The 18,968-nt window shown below is 41.4% G+C and overlaps 1 protein-coding gene across 7 annotated transcripts in view; it reads right to left on the reverse strand.

The window, feature by feature from the left end:
* Positions 1-2,173: 2,173 nt before the first annotated feature.
* SLC48A1 (solute carrier family 48 member 1) overlaps positions 2,174-18,968 on the reverse strand; it is a 32,688-nt gene continuing 15,893 nt past the window's right edge. The window contains exons 2-5 of one of the 7 annotated variants that reach the window (XR_014491406.1): positions 9,245-9,412; positions 6,991-7,246; positions 5,782-5,861; positions 3,728-3,798 (exon numbers count right to left, since the gene is read on the reverse strand). Coding sequence is in view for 1 of the 7 variants with exons in the window: in XM_083354338.1 (XP_083210464.1) it covers positions 7,110-7,246; positions 9,245-9,412 (305 nt within the window). In the remaining 6 variants the exon portion in view is untranslated. Of the gene's footprint in view, positions 2,826-3,727; positions 7,247-9,244; positions 9,413-18,968 lie in introns of those variants that run through there. The other 6 variants (XR_014491405.1, XR_014491407.1, XR_014491408.1 and 3 more) reach the window with 6 other exon arrangements.

The following is an 18,968-nucleotide window of genomic DNA, read 5'->3' on the forward strand; positions in this document are numbered from 1 at the left end:
AAAGGTACCATTTACACCACGTCTGAAGCTGGCTTGGTTTTTTTTTTCCTTCTTTATTTCAGAAACAGGGTTTGCAGATCTGCAACTCCTCTCCACACCCTTTTGGAGTAAGCTCTTTTTTTGAAACTGAACTTTTGGGAAGCATCAGCTGGAGAACACTGCTGAATGGAGATGTGAATGGGAGGATCCTGTCACCTGGACCATTGGTGACCATAGGATGGAACTGAAATGCGTTTGAAGGCCTGGATCGTCTATCAGTTTGACTGATCTGCCTTGTTTCCTGCACTATTTCAGGAATTTTATGCCTGTGCATCCTAAATTCTCTGGCTTCAGACTTGTCCTTTGTGTATTCCAAAACTTAACAAAATGGCACCAGTTTTGTGCAGGTGTCGCCACAAACCCTTTCTTGTTTGAGGTATGGCTGAATTAGACCCAAACCTCCAATGTGTGAGAAACATGAGAAGTATTCCGTGTACATAGGAATGCCTTTCTAAAGTGGTAAATGTGTCTTTCATTACTGTTGCATCAATCAAGACATGAGCTCATGGGTTACAATTGATTTAATTTGTGGATATAAAGTCATTTGAATCATGGTAGTTAATAGATCATTTGTATTCAAGGAACAACTTAAACAATAGATTGGGACTTTGGCTATAAAACTCTCACCATTCTCTCTCACTTTTGTATAATTTGTTTCCTACCTCTGGAATTTATTCCAGAATATTTACATTCATCATAATTACATTTCTTTCCAAGCATCAAGAATTTTTTCCATTTGACCATCTGCACTATTGTGCATTATATATATATATATATATATATATATATATATATATATATATATATATATATATATATATATATATATATATATATATATAGCACAATGGTGCAGATGTATGTATGTATGTATGTATATGTGTGTGTATACACACACACATATATGCAGCAGCAGTGAATGGGTTAATTTTATTTTTATTATGGTAAATATTGAGAAATATAATGCATACAAACAAAAGCTGTTTAGGGGTCCTCCGTAATTTTTAAAAGTGGGGAAAAGTCCTGAGAGAAAAAAGAAACATGCCATAAAACATTGCTGACTGGTTTAAGAGAAAGAAACTGCATATGTATGTATGTATGTATGCAGTGCTTTTTTTGTAAAAGAAAAAGGTGCCGGAACTCACACATGTCATACAACCCACTTTGCCTACCCTACAAGGTTCCATCCAAAAAAGGTGCTGGAACTCCGTTCTGGGCGTTCTATGAGAAAAAAAGCCCTGTATGTATGTATGTATTTGATTCATATGACCAGCCCATCTCATATAATAATTCTGGGTAGCTGCACTTGGTAAAACAATACAAAGCACAAGTAAGAGACACAGCATCTTATAACAAACTAGGCACTGCAGGTCACCAGCATCTGGAGGTTATTCCTGGACCACCTTTGACCCCTGTGCTATATTGAAAATCAGTACATTATCTAGTCATTCCCGTTTAATAAAGTCCTAGATTTCGGACTCCCCAACCCCATCCAAACAATGAGACAAAAAACATGAGGTCAAATAGCGTTTCTGATGTTGGCCACAGTGAGTGGGCTGTGTTATGTATGTATAGGCAGAAATGGACTTTCAACATTTTTTAAACCCAGTTTCAGTAACTTTGTTTTTCTTCAAAAAGTGTACTTTATGTATATCTTGCCTCCAGAAAGCAGAAGGGTTAGAAGGAGCTCTAAGGGCCCATACAATAATATCCACGAGCTATATAAAGACTAGGATCGCATGTTACTCATATCTGGTTTAGTGGAAACCCACATCACAGACGTTTGCTAAGAGAACAGCATAGAAATCTGTCAGGTTACATCTGACCTGGGACCCGATAGGCAACATACTCAAGAATTTTGAAATTATAAACATTGGGAGCACAGCATCCAGGAAGAATCACCTTTCCTTCTTGAGTATTTACCTCCCCTATCATTACTCCCCTCCCTCCCCCCCAATTAAAGCTAGCTTATATTTAGAATTATATCTCTATAAGTCTACTCACCATTCTCCTGATTAGTGGTAGGTCTAGAACGGGTGTAGGCAACCTCGGCTCTTTTATGACTCATGGACTTCAACTCCCAGAATTCCTGAGTCAGCTACTGACTCAGGAATTCTGGGAGTTGAAGTCCATGAGTCATAAAAGAGCCGAGGTTGCCTACCCCTGGTCTAGAATCACCTTGGAAATGAAGGGCAATCTGGCGTCTTCCCAGAGTATCAGTTGGCTTGGTCAACATGAAACAATGGTGGGTGTCAAAGGCACAAAAGTATAGGGAGTACCAAGAACACTGAGGAATGCTCACTGTCAGAGGGGTGGTGGTGGTGAGGACAGGAGGAGACTGTATTAAAAGGGATGACTTCTTAGATCTGCCAACATCCTTGAGTGCTCCCTTCCCTCCACACTTTTAGTGTGGGGAAAATGGATGAAGCACAAAACATTAAGAAATTCTAGTGTTTTTCTGGATCTATACAGACCGGTTAAGGGTGGGTTTTCTGGCGGAAGGCACGCTTAATCTGTTTTTCTGGCCCACATTCCTGCTTCAGTTAAGTGACAGTGTTTTATTTAAAATGGGATGATTTGATTGCAGGCCAAGGAACCAGCTACAGCAGACACACACCCAGGTTTCTCCTGTGCTCCTCAAGAGTGACCTGGGTGCTGATCTCGCTCCCTCAGTTGCAGCAAAACATTGTCCACTTTCCTGATGTAGGATAAGAAACAAAAACTATGGACTTCCCCCACACAAGGGTTTCCTCCTCTAGCCAAAACTAATGTCAGGCGAGCTAGACCTAGGGGTAGAAAAAGATGAGTTTCCTCTGTTAGTTGTGGTTCCCGCTTCGTACCATAAAAAATTAAGTATATTTTCCGCAGGAGGAATAGGAGACAGCAAAACTTGCTTTCCTCTTGGTAGCTGGCGACATCACTTTGCTACAACCTGGGAGGGAACGTTGTTTTGGCTTTGCAGACCGGCGGGAGAAAGAGGGGATGGTTCTGCGTGCATGGCGGGCAAACACGCAGTTCCATTCGTGCAAGCGGCAGGCCTGAGCAAACCTGCTGCTCACGCAAATGGGATGCACACGCACACACTCACCCGCTGCTCACCTGAGTGGGGATGCACGCGTGCACGCTTGCCTGCCACTTCCATGGCCCCGTTCTGAAAGGCTCAAGGCCCGGTAGTGGGCCATGGACCGAGAGTTGGGGACCCCTGCTGTAGGGATCCTGAGTTTTTCAGGGCCAGCGGCAAGAAATTGTGGGAACTGTACTCTGAACACAGTGCTTAGCCCTGCTCAGATTCTAAGCTTTGCAGCAAAAAGATCCAGTGCTTGGAAAGACTAACTAAAAATTGCTTAGGGGAAAAATTATTTCTGCGTATTTCCCCCTGGACCAAAAGGGGCCCCGTCCTATTCTTTGTACCAACACAAGCAGCTCAGCGCTTGTCAATAGTTAAGACTTGGAGAACTTACAGGAACTATTAGCATGAGAAAAAGAAACAGGGTGAACGTCTCTTCCCATTATTTCTTTCTAAATCTAGAAAGAATGAAGTACTTTATCTTGGATGGCTTGGCAAAGGAACTTCCCCAAAACGGACATGGATGATGGGAGGTGTGCTGTTTTAAAGATCTAGCAACACTTTTTTTGCAACCAAAATAAAACTGCAGGAGGCGCAAAGGACGCTCTTCTCAGGCTGTGGAATCAGTAACACAACTTCTTTACCAGCAGACGGAACAAAACCTGCTAGCTTCGTGCGCATTCTTGGATCCTCTTCATATTTCATGCAGGGAAAAAAAATATATCACAATGATTATTTCAAGATTCACTGGCTATTCCATGGAAAATAGCAAAGCACACGCCTGCCAAAATGTAATATCCAGAAACATCTATCCTTTAGAATTGCTGCAAGAGTGCAAAGCTATTGTGATAGCCTTTAAAGACAAAAGCAAGTGTCCCTTTCTAATGAAAGATATAAATTAAAGAGAAATTTGCTCCTTTTAAAAATGATGTCCAAAGGTTCCCACATCAGCATTTTCCAATGATGGCATACATTTGTACAGGTAGTCCTGGATTTACAGCCATTCGCTTAATGACCATTCCAAGTTCCAACAGCGTGGATAAAAGAGACAACTGGTCCCTTCACAAGTCTTGCAGCAAGATCATATGAACAAAATTTGGGCATTTGGCATGTACTGTATTTATGATGGTTGCAGCATTCCAGGATGATTTGAATCGTCATCTGTGACCTTCCCAGCCAGTTTCTGACAATCAATGGGGAAAGTCGGATTGACTTAATGGCTGTGTGATTTGCTTAACAACTGCAGCAGAAAAGGTTATAAAATTGTGTGTGACTCACTTAACAATTGTCTTAGCGACAGAAATTCTAGCCCCAATTGTGATTGTAGGTTGAGGGCTTCCTATACCAGTATATTCAACCTCTCCTCATCATATCTGGATATTTTCAGCATCTGCTTTGTACTTAAGAGATTCACCTACCCTGCTTTTGACTTTCCTCTGCAAATAGAAAGAGACTTTTAAATGTTTTTTTTTTAAATTTATTTTATTAATAAGAAAAATGGCATGCAAACATCCTTCACCTGGGTGAACCGTTTTCCTGTCACATACCTATTGCACATGGAGAGGAGAAAGCAAAACACAAAACCTAATCTGCTGTTTGAATTTCAGCAGACATGAAACAGCGAGATTAAAAAAAGACTGGATGAAGGTATGCATCACCATTGGGTCTTCTGCAACGTTATTACATAAAAGCACAGTATGGATACACTGCCTGGCATCAGACTGGCTACCTTTTTTTCCCCTTCACCACAACCTCCTTAGTAAATGATATTTTACTATATTAGTATCTTCGTTCTATGGGGGACATTTTGGGTCAACTAGATCTGTTCTAATAGTCTTTAAATTGCTTGTGAAGATTTGGTGTCCCTGCGTGTATCAAATCCCTTCTGTGCCTTTGGAAGTCTGTTTTTTTTTGCAAAAGAACCCCGAGAAACATGATCCCTGTAGTGCAGATCACCAAACCTGATGGAAGTACCATGTGGCATATTTGACAAAATAGGATGGCATCTGAAGCACGAGGAGTTTGTCGATATAAACTTGAAGCATCTCTACATCTGCCTTATAGCCCATAAATCCAAAGGGAACTATGAGCCACTTGGTTCGCATCCCAGTGTTTCCTGACATATTAGGAACAATTGGGTTGGCCGCAGCTGCCTGATTAGAGATCATTCCACATAAAAGTCTATGCCGGTGTTTCTCAACCTCGGGAGCGTCAAGACCTGTGAACATCAACTCCCAGAATTCCCCAGTCAACATGCTGGATGGGGAATTCTAGGAGCTGAAGTCCTCACCTCTTCAAGCTGCCAAGATTGAGAAATACTAGTCTTCTGTAAAGATACAGAAGAAGTTTAAAAGACAGGTCATCCTCTATAATTCTGCATTCAAATTAAGGTTACTCCAGATCTCAGTAATCTATCCTTTGGATGGAGGACAAGTGTTAGCTCCAAGGAAATGCTAAGGGCTCTTGGAGAAGGACAGAAAGACAGAAACTTCAAGGAGGATTGCACACCCCGTTGTCAGGTCAGCATAAGCAAAAAGGGGAGAAATAGGTGAAGGAGGAACAGCGCAATACACCCCCCCCATTCAAACACATCCACTGTAAAACAACTGAAGCATTTTAAGTGAGATTGCAATTGGAAGAATGTGTTGTGTCCAGGTGAGAAACTCCCAACTCACCATTTCTTCTCAGATGTGGCAGCCATCCCACTTCTTCAACTCTTATCTCATACAAGTTTGATCTAATTCAGCTAAGCGTTCTGTTAAAACAAAATGCATTTTTTTTTCTTTTGGTAAATTAAGTTTATGCCGGGTACGTTGCAAAAAGTGAGTCCACCGAAGGGATGACCACCCCAAGTTCATTGGCCAACAGTCCATGCGTCACTCATTCACCAGTGAATTCTTAATTCAACCAGAAGAAAAATTGTGGCAGTTATCGATTTTTGTCCCAGTCTGCAAGAAACAGACAACACAGTTGGCTCCAAAGTACGAACTGGTTTCCCTAAAATATTTCAGTTGCTCACTTTATAAAATATCAGTTTTAGACACACACACAAAAAGCAAAGTGCTGTGTAGATAATGGTGTTATGGATAAGGATCTCGGGCCCTTTAGATATTTCTGAAGCCCGGGTCGTGGTATTTATCACTACTGGCTGAGGCTATTGGCAGCTGTAATTAACATCTGGAAGTCTCCAGGTCCCTCCCTATGTTGACCAGATAGCTATGAGGGAAGGGAAAATGTTTGGATAGGAATGTTGTTTTCCTTCTTAACCCACATGGTCACTCTACAGAACTGCAGATGCCTTTGCAACAGTATTTAGCTTTGCCTAACTCAAATTAAAGAAACATTTAACTATTTGAGACTGGTAAGAAGGAGAGAGAGAAAAAAAAGTGCAGAGCAGTTTTGTTCACAACATACATTTCTTGTCCCTAAACACCAGCAGCACAATGGTAACCCTCCTCACCAAAGCACCAGGAAAGGAAAGCTTGCTTTAAAAAAGTCGTTTTAAAATGGGATTCACACCTTGAGCTATAAAAATACATCTGTATGAAAGGAGTACAAATCAATCCTTGCTTTGTAGGACTGGACCATAGATTTTGCCCCTGTTCCTGTCCCCAAAGGGAGAGTTGCTTCTCATTAAAGAGAGAGAGAGAGAGAGAGAAAAACTATGAAAAATGCCATAGGTCATAGCCATTAGAGACTTGGGACAAAAACTCAGGTCCTGCTGGACATCTTGAATCATCCATCCAAACAACAAAGTCTTTGTGAATGACGAGCAGATACGGACAAGCAGAACTAGTCAAAAGGGAGAATGATGACTGGACAAAAGCAATTAGGAAGCGGTCCTAATGGGACCAGCAGACAAAATGCAGAAGCAGGTCAGGCACCTGCTGTTTTCTTTCAGCCGCCTTCTGGCCAACCCCTTGCCTCCAACTGTCAATCAGATGAAGGATAGCCTTCCTTGACCCTCCAAGGTCTTTCTTTGATGGAATGGACATTCAGGATCTCAGAAGTCACTCAGAATGCTGATGTCTGCAAACTCCTTCTTGTACCGATGAGAGTATAAGCCAAGGAGAAAAGCCCACTTGAAGGAAAGGATGCTCCAGATGCAGGACAGGTAGTAGCTCTGTGGATCTGTAAAGGCTGGGAAGAACAAGCAAATCACAGCATCTTATTAAGAGCAAGAAGAAGTAGTGTACAGCTCCAGTGTTGATTGCTTTGCTAACCTGGTTCATTACTTCCAATATCCACCCAGAATGCTCAGTCTTCCACTGTTGCTGAACGATAGTCAAAGTGACTGAAGATTATGAGAACCATCACTCAACAAATATCACTCAACAACATCTAGAATCCCAGAGAGCCTTCACTTCTCCTAGACCAGTGATGGCGAACCTTTTACTGACCAAGTGCCCAAACTGCAACTGAAAACCCTCTTATGTATCGTCGGGTGTCCATTGGGTGGGTGCGGCCAATTGGGTGTACGTAGCTGCGGTGGTAACGGCAGACTGGGTGGGACTAAAAAGTTCAATCCATCAATTCCAACTTTGCGAGATCTTTTTTTCCAAGCGAAAAGTTGAAATTGATTGATTAAACCTTTTTTTGCACATGATGATGGAGGCCTAAAGCGAAAATGTTTTATACAACTCAGCTGAAGGCCTAGGACTGGGGCAATGGTGCGGGTGCCCACAGAGAGGGCTCTGTGTGCCACCTGTGGCACATGTGCCATAGGTTCACCACCATGGTCCTAGACGCTGTCATTCAATTAGAAGACCAGCAATCTTAGGCAAGATGCCCAACAGTCAGAGACAAGGAACTGAGCAACACCTGGAAACTGCTGTTCCTATGGCAAGTTTATGTCTTTGCCAGTTGCTAGCTTGATGCTTCAAGAATAACTCCTAGAATTTTTACCTAGCCTGCTGTGAAGAAACACATGGACAAGCCCCCAGATTAGAGAAGGATGGCTTAGAGTGGTCAAATAAACTTACAATGTTGTTTTTGGCAAATCTTAAAAGAATTTATAAGACAATAAGGAGAGTGGTGGTTCATGTGGCTAGGATGCAAGGCTGACAATCAGCAGGCTGCTGCCGTGTGATGGGGTGAGCTCTCATCACTCACTCCAGCTCCTGTTGACCCAGCAATTCGAAAGCAAATGAATGACCGCGAGTAGATAAATAGGTACCATTTTGGTGGGCAACTTAACAGGGACATGATATTTTTTTATTTATTTTTATTTTAATCCCATTTATATCCCGCCCTTCTCTGAAGACTCAGGGCGGCTTACAATCTAAAGCACAAATCAATGTGCTTAGCAATAGCCTTCATTCTATGTATATGCCTGCTTATTAGGGCTTTCGCCCCCCCCCCAAGCGGCATTATTACAAAGTCAGCTTATTGCCCCCAACAATCTGGGTCCTCATTTTACCTACCTCAGAAGGATGGAGTCAACCTTGAGCCTGGTGGGACTCGAACCTGCACTAATTGCAGGCAGCTGGTGTTACTTAAGGAGGCATTAGCCCACTGCTCCACCAAGGCTAATAGGACATCCCCTGGGCAACAGTGATGTCACCTGCTAATCCGAGAGCGAATGATAAGACAGCCAATTTTCAAGCCATGTTGAGTATCTATTGGTCAAAGCCCACCCCTGGATTTCCCTTTGAAAGGAGACATATTCAAGCATTATTGTAGAACCAAGCAGCACTGGTGCATCCCACCACGAACTTGAGAAAGTGGATCTACAAGCACACAATGGCTTGAGCAAACAACTGAAAGGTTGTAGGATTATATATCCCAGCTCATATATAAATCTTTGCACCTTCACCTATTTTAGCAAAGGATCCTCCCATGCTGAGGTGCAGGTTTCTGACTCAGGAGTGGGGAGTCAGATGCTGCTGGGTTACAATTCTGATAATCTTTGAAAACTGACCGCATCAACTGCGATTAATGGAGTTCAGTATTGTCCAGAGGGTCCCACTCTTTGCAGACAGAAATGTGGTGAAACTGTCTGATGGATTCTCTAAATGAGGAGGACGGGGAAGAGGAGTAGATTTCATGGCTGTCACAAACTTGCTTCTCCCTCTTTTTTTTTGGCTGCACAGACCTGCTAGTGTTAGACTTCAGAAGAGAACCAAATTATGGACTTACATTGTTTCTTTATGATGGCCAGGGCCAGGAATGTGCACAATCCCACCACGGAAAGTATGCCAAAGAAAATGCCAACGCACATGAAGAACCTCAGACCTTTCAACCAGGTTCTCCAATAGTCCTGCATATACATCACATGTGTGATTAGGGCCCAGAGTGCCAAGACACCTGAATGAAACAAAAAAAAAGAAGGAGAATCAATAAAAAGTGAGCATGTAAACTCCAAAGTTGATCAGCAGCTTTAACCAGCAAGTTTCTGCAATTTCCTTTAGGTCAGGCTGAATTTTGACCCTTAAGAGGCACCCCCCAAAAAAGGGACAAGAGAAACGCTGTGTTTGATTTCAACTCAGAATACTTTAACACAATTCCACACATGGGTTATACAACCTGAGAATATTCAAAATTGCCTACTTCATAGAAAACCTGCTCACCTAAGATATGTTGGGAGAAAGTGAAAGTCCCTGCCTCACAAATGGCAGTGGAAGAATTCCTGGAGCTTCCCTCTTGTGGGATCAGTTCCCATCCAATCAAGAAAAGTGTTCTCCTTACTAAGGTTTAGAAAGCCTCAGCATAACAGAGGTGGAAGGGACCTTGGAGGTCTTCTAGTCCAACCCCTTGCTCAAGCAAGAAACCCTATACCATTTCAGGCAAATGGCTGTCCAATCTCTTAAAAACTTCCAGTGTTGGAGCATTCACCACTTCTGGAGGCAGGTTGTTCCACTGGTTAGTTGTTCTAACTGTCAGGAAGTTTCTCCTTAGTTCTAGGTTGCTTCTCTCCTTGACTAGTTTCCATCTGTTGCTTCTTGTCCTGCTTTCAGGTGCTTTGGAGAATAGCTTGGCTCCCTCTTCTTTGTGGTAGCCCCTGAGATATTGGAACACTGCTATCATGTTTCCCCCTCGTCCTTTTCTTCATTAAACTAGACATAGCCAATTCCAGCAACCGTTCCCTATATGTTTTAGCCTCCAGTCCCCCAATCATCTTTGTTGCTCTTCTCTGTACCCTTTCTAAAATTTCAACATCTTTTTTACATTGTGGCGACCAAAACTGGATGCAGTATTCCAGGTGCGGTCTTACCAAGGCATTAAAAAGTGGCACTAACACTTCACATGATCTTGATTCTATCCCTCTGTTATTGCAGCCTAGGACTTTGTTGGCTTTTTTGGTAGCTGCCCCCTACTGCTGACTCATTTAAGTGACTGTCCACTAGAATTCCAAGATCCCTCTCGCAGTTACTCCTACTGAGCCAGGTACCACCTATTCTATACCTGTGCATTTGTTTTTTCTTGCCTAAATGTAGAACCTTATTTTTTTCACCATTGGATTTCATTTTGTTAGATAGGACCCAGAGTTGAGATTCTTCTGTATCTTGAACCTGTCTTCTGGAGTGTTGGCTATTCCTGCCAGTTTGGTGTCATCTACAAATTTGATGAGTGCCCCTTCTATTCGTTCACCTAAATTACTGATGAAGATATTGAAGAATACTGGGCCTAAGACACAGCTTTGGGGTACCCCACTGCATACTTCCCTCCATGTAGATGCAGTTCCATTGAGGACTACATGTTGAGTGCAGTTGATTAGCCCACTACGAATCCATCTGGTGGTGATGCTGTCCATCCCACATTTTTCTATCTTAACAACTTGTAGGCTGTGGTCTACTACTTTATCAAATGCCTTACTGAAGTCCACAGCACTTCTCTGTTCCACTAATTTTGTCACTTTGTCAAAGAATGCAATGAGGTTTGTCTGGCATGAACTGCTTTTTGACAAACTCATGTGGATTTTTTTTATTATGACTTTGTTTGCCTCTAAGTGTTGGCAGATTCCTTTCTTATGTTTTCCAGAATTTTTCCAAGCATTCCCAGACATTGGGGTTTGAGTAAATGAAAGTGTGTGTGGGGGAGGGGATGTATTTGATGTTTTATTATTTTATGACATTTTTGAATATGTACTGATATTTTTGTTGCAGATAAATTCTATTGTGAGTTTACCTTTTGTAAGTCACTTCAGTTTAGGTGTGCATTTTTTAAATCAGTGATCATAAAAGCATAATAAACAAACCAATAAAAAAGTTCTAGTGCACTTAAGAATATTACAATTCTGTCACATCCCAAACTATGTGCTGGTGAGATGTCTTTGGGAGGTGCCCTGGGAACAGCATCCCAAGACATCTGTTCTCCTTTACATCTTTGTTCCAGTTTGTCAGCATCTTCAAATGTTCTACCAAGTGTCACTTCAAAGTGAAAATGAGTCCTTCTGTAAGGAAATAATCTCCCATACAATATATTCTTTACTTATAAAAAGTCCACAGGACTTCTGGTTTGCCCTCATGGCTGCCACGGCCGCTGGAAGGCAAGCTCCATCTTCCGCATTCGGTTTCGTTCCACTGGGGGACCCTGGAAAAGGTTGAAAATCGCCCTGTAGGTGCGACAAGCAAGGAGGGGACACCCGCTTGATCGCAGGAGAGCAGCAGCCCTTCTGCTCGATCCTGGGTAGCCCTCCAAACTGGAGGAGGAAAAACCGGCCATAGCAATATGGCTTGTCACTAAGCTGCAGACAGCTAAAGTCAAACTCACCACCAAGCACTTCTAAAACAAAGCGGATGAAACTGGGTGAGATCCAATCTCCTCTTTACCCTAAGTATTTTCTTTTCCTGTAAAAGCTGTCCAAAGTATCTTTCCCCCTGTGAGGAGAGAGGGAAGGGAATTTCAATCTCACCCTCTAAGAATAGCGGCGACTAACTACCCAGGGGAATTAAAGCGCTAAAAGAATAACTTTAATCTAATTGGATTTATATGTTCCTGAAACCTGGGGACCAAAAGTTTTCTTATTTTTATTGGAGACTTTTGCTTTTATCTACAAAAAAAGAAACAAAATTGGAAAAAGGATTATAAAAATTTTGAACTTAAAAAACTTTAAATGGCATCGGTGACATCTTGTGGTGAAGTTTGGTATTATAACTTGTTATTTCCTAAAACAGACTTGGCTCGAAGCCCAGACTTTAGTTAAGGCTCTTTTGACCTTGGTACCACCTGTGAGAAACTCAGCTGTAAAGAGAAGGGCTGGGCGGCATAATTGGCCTACTTGAACTCTGAATGTAAACTTTTACTGACTTTCAGAGTTATATGTGGGGAATTGCCTTCCCTTCTCTTTATTTGAGGAACATTGGTTTCTATATGAGATGATGAAAGACCTTGGACTATAAAATCTTGCTTGACAAACGACTTCTACTATAAAGACCATCTATAAAAACGTGAAAGAGAGGTCCCATACCTAGTTATAAAATTATTTTCAACATCTAATTTTAAAGTCTTCAACTTTATATATTATTAAAAGAATATGAATGAAGACCAGGAAAAGATCTTTTCCATGTTGAAAGCAATACATGAAACCGTTCTCTTAGCTTCTGATAAAATAAGACCTAAAATAAAAGATCAAGATGCCAGGCTAGATGCACAAAGCCAAATTTTGACTACAACCAAAGAACCAACAATGCAGAAGATAACAGAAGAAGTGGAGCAATCAAATATTAAGACAGAGGACACAATTGACCAACGAATACAGTTAATGTAAAAACCAGAAAAGGGAGTGACAACACTGAAAATGGAGAAGACTTTCTATATAAATCAGAAGAAATTTGAGAAAGAAGAACAGATTGAATGGAAGATAAACATATCAGGGCAATCATGGGTAATTTTAATAATAGGGAGACAATTTAATGAATACAAATGGGCTAGCCCTTCCAAAAAATGGCAACTAAATGGTCTCTCTTATTTCAAATAACATATATAATAATAGAGGGAGATCTATTTGATGATTTAAAAGCACTACTATGGAAGCCTAGTTGGCAAAGGAAGAAAGCCAGAATAAGGCTGAAGAAAATTGGGGTTTTGACTTATTAGAGGGGATTTCATATTATTAATTAGAGGGTTAAAGGGAGAAGTTGAGATAAGGGGAATTTTGGTCATTAGATTTAAAATATTTGAAAATAAGGATTTTATCTGTTTAATATTTAAAAATTAGACCCAAAAGAAAAAAAAATAATTATTATGAATATGTTTGATTTATTGATTAACCCAGACAATATATATAATGGTTTTGATTTATTAAAGGTGATATTGTATTATTAAGTAGATGATTTAATATGGTGGGAAATAGATAACTTTTAGGAAAAAGAACAAGACTATATTCAAATAGATAAAATGTGTATTTTGAATATTAGGTTCTGTTATGAATTGAGATAAGGGAAATTCTGGTTACCTAAAGCCTGAAAATTATAAATATCAAATGTTAAATTGGAATATTGATGGGAAATTAAAAATTGGGAAAAAATTAATAACAGGACATGTATTGTTTATGAAGACTGAATGTAAAAGTAATTAAGATATGTATAAGCTAAAAATTTTTGATAAATGTAATAATGATGTTTTTATTGAGTTGATATAATAAGAACTGTATTAGCTTAAATACGAGACAGCAGATATTAAGGGAAAAAGAGAGGAAATATTTGATGTAACTTGAGATTTGTACTAAAGATTTTTATGTTACTGAACTATTGATTAACCCAGCCACCACGTTGCTTTTTAAATAGTTAAATGTAAAATTGGAAAATTAATAAAATATTATTTTTAAAAAGTCAACATGTCCGGAGGAAATATAGGCTAGCTAGACAACTTTTCTGCACTATGATTAGGCATATTTTGTATATTCAGGGATGTTTTTTGGATATGGGGGTACAGCCCCATTTAATTTAGCAAAACCTAGACATCAGAGCTGTGCCCTGCTTCGTTTTCAATACAAACAAGTGCCAATCAGTCTGTGTATGTTGGGGCTGGGGATCTGCAGCTCTTTAAAAGCAGCTGTGTCTTTTCCCAGGATCCTGGGACACCTGCCTTGGTTGCCAACTTTGGTAACCGACCCAAACTGGAGAAGATTTAGCATCCTTCAATTATGCCAAGTCACAACTCCTTCCGTGCAACGTAGCTATTGGCCATTCTTGCCGAGTAAAAAAGAACAGAGATCTATATATCTGGAGATGTCTGCGCTGGGAGGCCAGAGCATCCTCTAAAACACAGCATTGCTGTTGGGTAAATATTGTTTCAGATTTCACTGACCCAAATAATCGGGCAGTGGATAAGATACCAGATTTGCCCTCTTGTGGTTAAGAAAAAAAGTTTGCTACATGCAGCAGGCAGCGGCTGAAATAAGGAACAGCTGAGAGTTGGAGACTTAACGCAACACTTTGGGGAGGGCTCCTCAAGGGGGTCTCAACAGGTGGCAACAATGTTGATTGACTGTATCAGGATGAACAAACTAAGCAGCACCAGGTCTTGGTTAACATTTGGATGGGGAATTAATAGAAAATTCCAAGGCTAGAACTGAGAAGTTTTGGGGGGTAAAAAACTCTGGAAGAACACAATAGCTAGATACTTCTATTTTATTCAGCTGCCAAGAAAACTGCTTGAATGCATGAAGTCATCACAAACTCACCTCGACTTCAAAATGTTTTTTTTTAAAAAAAAAAATCTGGAAGAACAAAAAGTTCAGGAAAGAGTGCCTGTGCTTTAAAGATGGAGAACTGCAAATCAACTTCCCTCCGCCCAGTACGCTCCCACAGAGAGGGCCTCCTCAGGGTGCCACCAGTCAAAGAATGCCGACTGGTGGCCCCCAGGGGGAGGGCGTTCTCTGTGGGCGCGACAGATTTATGGAACCGTCTTCCGGTTGAGCTCCGGATGGCGCCCGACCTGCGCTCCTTCCGGCGCGATCTAAAGACGTATCTCTTCGAACAAGCTGGCCTGGCCTGATGGGATGGGGTTGGGTTTTTATTACTTTTAATGTGTTTTAACCTATTGTAAGAGTTGTGGGCATTCTGTTTAATCTCTTTTAATTTTTGTATTTTGTCTTTTAACATGTATTGCCCTGTTCACCGCCCTGAGTCCTTCGGGAGAAGGGCAGTATACAAATAATAATAATAATAATAATAATAATAATAATAATAATAATAATAATAATAATAATAATAATAATAATAATAATAAATCAGAGTGCAGAAGTCGCATGGAAGAGAGGCTAAAATGCAAATTGCAAAATGAGATGCACCAAATCCTTCAAAGCAAGGGGGAAGCAGGTATGCCTGTAACAAGATCAGGGCTGGAACACACCCAAAGCCAAGAAGATGTTGCTTAGATAGGCATGCGTTTATGCACCCCCAAGGACTGATATCAGAGGCACTGGGAACCACTGGCAGCCTGGCTGGCAGCATCTGGAAGAAACAAATCAACAAACCCTGAGATCTGGGAAAAGGCCATTTTTTTTTCTCCTTCTCCCAAAACCATGTTTGGGATCACCAGGGTTCTTTTCTACATAGGAAACTAACTCCTGCACGTGTGGAGTTGGTGGGCGAAAAGTTGCGTCAGTCTGTCCCCATCTGTCACTAGAGATGAACTTAAACTGGGGAGCATCTTTACTTTTACCACCCCTTTTATAAGAAATCAGCAGCGGCTGATGAAAGAATTTTTTGTTACAAATATGCATAAAGGTACATCGATGGAAATGGTTTGGGATGTTAGTAAAGCTTATATGAGAGGGGTTCTGATTTATATGAACAATGCTTACAGGCGTAAGCAAATGCAAAAACGTTTAGATATTGAGGAAGAGATTAAATCTAAGGAGAAAAAGCTTAAGATAAAGTTTTCTCCGCAATTGTTTTTATTGGGTATTGTTGTAGATTGTAATGTTAAAGAAACTAATTTGATGTTGAATATGATAACAGCAGCACGGTTACTGGTGGGACAATATTGGAAGAAGGATAGTTTGCGTACTATAGAAGAATGGGTGTTTAAAGTTTCGAATCTTGCAGAAATGTCTAAGATTTCTGCTTACTTGAAAGATCATTCACAGGAAAGATATATTTCAGTTTGGAGGAGATGGATAGATTATATTCAGAACAAATATGGGACTAAAAAGTTCCACTTAGCTTATGAGTAGGTTTTAGTGGGATATATTGTTATTGGTACTTTGTATGTAGTTATGTTAAAGGGGAGTTAAAGGACATTATGAATTTGGTTAATTGTATATTATGCATAATTTTTATTTAGAATATGATTATTATAATCCTGTATTTAGCTCTGGGAAGTGGGGGGGGAAAGTGGGGGTGTTTGGGGTGGGGGGGATTTGAGGATATATTGTAAAATTTTGTTTTTGTAAAACTCTTTAATAAAAAAAGAAAAGAAATCAGCAGCGGCTGTTATAGGTCTGCCTTAGTTGGGAATGCATCAGGATCTCTGAAAAGCTGTCAGAGCAGAGGAACAAAAATAACAAGCAGAGAGCTTATTGTTACACCCATTTAATGCAAGTCTACTTGCAAACCTTTAAGCGAGCAAGTGTTTATATACATATATCTATCTATCCTGAGCATATGTAAACATTTCACTCCAGATCTGCAGATGAGCAGAGGGAGAACGTGCAAGAACTGATAGGCTGCACCCTGGAAGTTCTGCAACACAACCCACAGCTCCATTATTAGCAACTGTTAGCAAATGCACTAGGGGCCACCTTCTTTTAATTTTAGCGTATATTTAAAACACACAATCAAGAGAAAAAGAACTGCGCCCGGGGGGGGGGGGAACCATCAAGAAAAACAGAAACAAAGGTTGGCAAGTCATATAAAACTGAACAAAAAAGAGAAAGTGATATTAGATCAGTACAGGTAGTCCTCAACTTACAACAGTTCATTTAGTTCGAAGTTACGTCACCGGAAAAAGTAACCTATGACCGTTTTTCATACTTCTGACCATCCCAGCACCCCCATGTTCACATGATCAAAATTTGGATGCTTGGCAACTGGTTCATATTTATGGCAGTCGCAGCGCCCCAGGGTCACGTGATCTCTCTTCTGACAAGCAAAGTCAATGGTGAAGCTGGATTCACCCTAGCAACCGTGTTACTAATTTAACTGCAGTGATTCATTTAACAACTTTGGCAAGAAAGGCCGTAAAATGGAGCAAAAATCACCAAACAACTGCCTCACTTAGCAACAGAAATTTGGGGCTCAACCGAGGTCGTAAATTGAGGGCTACCTGTACAACATATTAAAGTACCGTATCTCATTTGAAGACTTCAAAATCTTTAAATCAAATTAGTGTTCAGTAATTAATGAAAAGGGGACGCAGTGGCTCAGTGGGTTAGGACGCTGAGCTAGTCGATCAGAAGGTCGGCAGTTTGGCGGTTCGAATCCCGAGTGCCGCGTAACAGTGAGCGCGTTACTCGTCCCAGCTTCTGCCAACCTAGCAGTTCGAAAGCACGTAAAAAAATGCAAGTAGAAAAATAGGGACCACTATGGTGGGAAGGTAACAGCGTTCTGTGCGCCTTTGGTGTCTAGTCATGCCGGCCACATGACCACGGAGATGTCCTCGGACAAGCGCTGGCTCTTCGGCTTTGAAATGGAGATGAGCACCGGCCCCTAGAGTTGGAAACAACTAGCACGCATGTGCGTAGGAACCTTTACCTTTAATTAATGAAAGTGGCCAGGAAACAGTATATGAAACATAAGCCAGAGTGAACAGTTAACGTAATTGCTACAAAAAAAAAAATTTATTTATTTATTTAATTGATTTTATATACCGCCCTATTCCCGAAGGACTCAGGGCGGTTTTCAGGGCGAGTTAAAACAATACAAATAAGTACACTTTAAAATAGAATTAAATAAGACTAGCCCACAATTAAACAAATTAAAATTAAAATTAAATTAAAATTAAAATTAAATTAAAACCCCCTCAGTCCAAGCCAGCAAGATCAAACAACCAGGTTTTAAGGTCCCGGCGAAATGAGCAAAGGTCTGGGGCAGTCCGAAGTTCTACCGGCAGTTCATTCCATAGGGCAGGCACGCCCACAGAGAATGCCCTCCCCCTTGGAACCACCCATCGGCATTCCCTAACCGGCGGAACCCTAAGGAGGCCCTCCCTGTGGGAGCGCACAGGACGCTGGGAGGCTGATGCTGGCAGCAGGTGCTCCCTGAGATAATCCGGACCCTTGCCATTTAGGGCTTTATAGGTCATCACCAGCACCTTGAATCTCACCCAGAGGAGAATTGGAAGCCAATGCAGCTCACGGAGAAGAGGTGTTACATGAGAGTATCGGGAAACTCCCATTACTACTCGCGCAGCTGCATTTTGCACCAGCTGAAGCCTCCGAGTGGTCCTCAAGGGCAGCCCCATGTAGAGAGCGTTGCAGTAGTCTAACCGGGAGGTAACGAGCACATGAGTGACTGTGTGTAGGGCATCTCGGTCCAAATAGGGTCGCAACTGGTGCACCAGGCGAATCTGGGCAAAAGCCCCCCTGATCACAGCTCCTATACGATCTTCAAAACTGAGCCGTGAATCCAGGAGAACGCCCAAGTTACGAGCCCTATCAACAGGGGGTAACACCTCATCCCCCATCGTTAATGATGGACAAAAATGATTCACCCGAGATGCCAGTATGTACAGCCACTCAGTCTTGGCAGGATTGAGTCGAAGCCTGTTTCTTCCCATCCAAACCTGAACCGCCTCCAGGCAACGGGACATCACGATGAGGGCATCACTGGGTTGGTTTGGGGTGGAAAGAAAAAGCTGGGTGATACCCCACCCCGAAACCACGAATGATCTCATCCAGCGGCTTCATATAGATGTTGAACAGGAGGGGAGAGAGAACCGACCCCTGAGGAACTCCACAAACGAGAGGCCTTGG

Source organism: Vipera ursinii (assembly GCF_947247035.1).
Source record: "Vipera ursinii genome assembly, chromosome: 2".
Taxonomy (NCBI): domain Eukaryota; kingdom Metazoa; phylum Chordata; class Lepidosauria; order Squamata; family Viperidae; genus Vipera; species Vipera ursinii.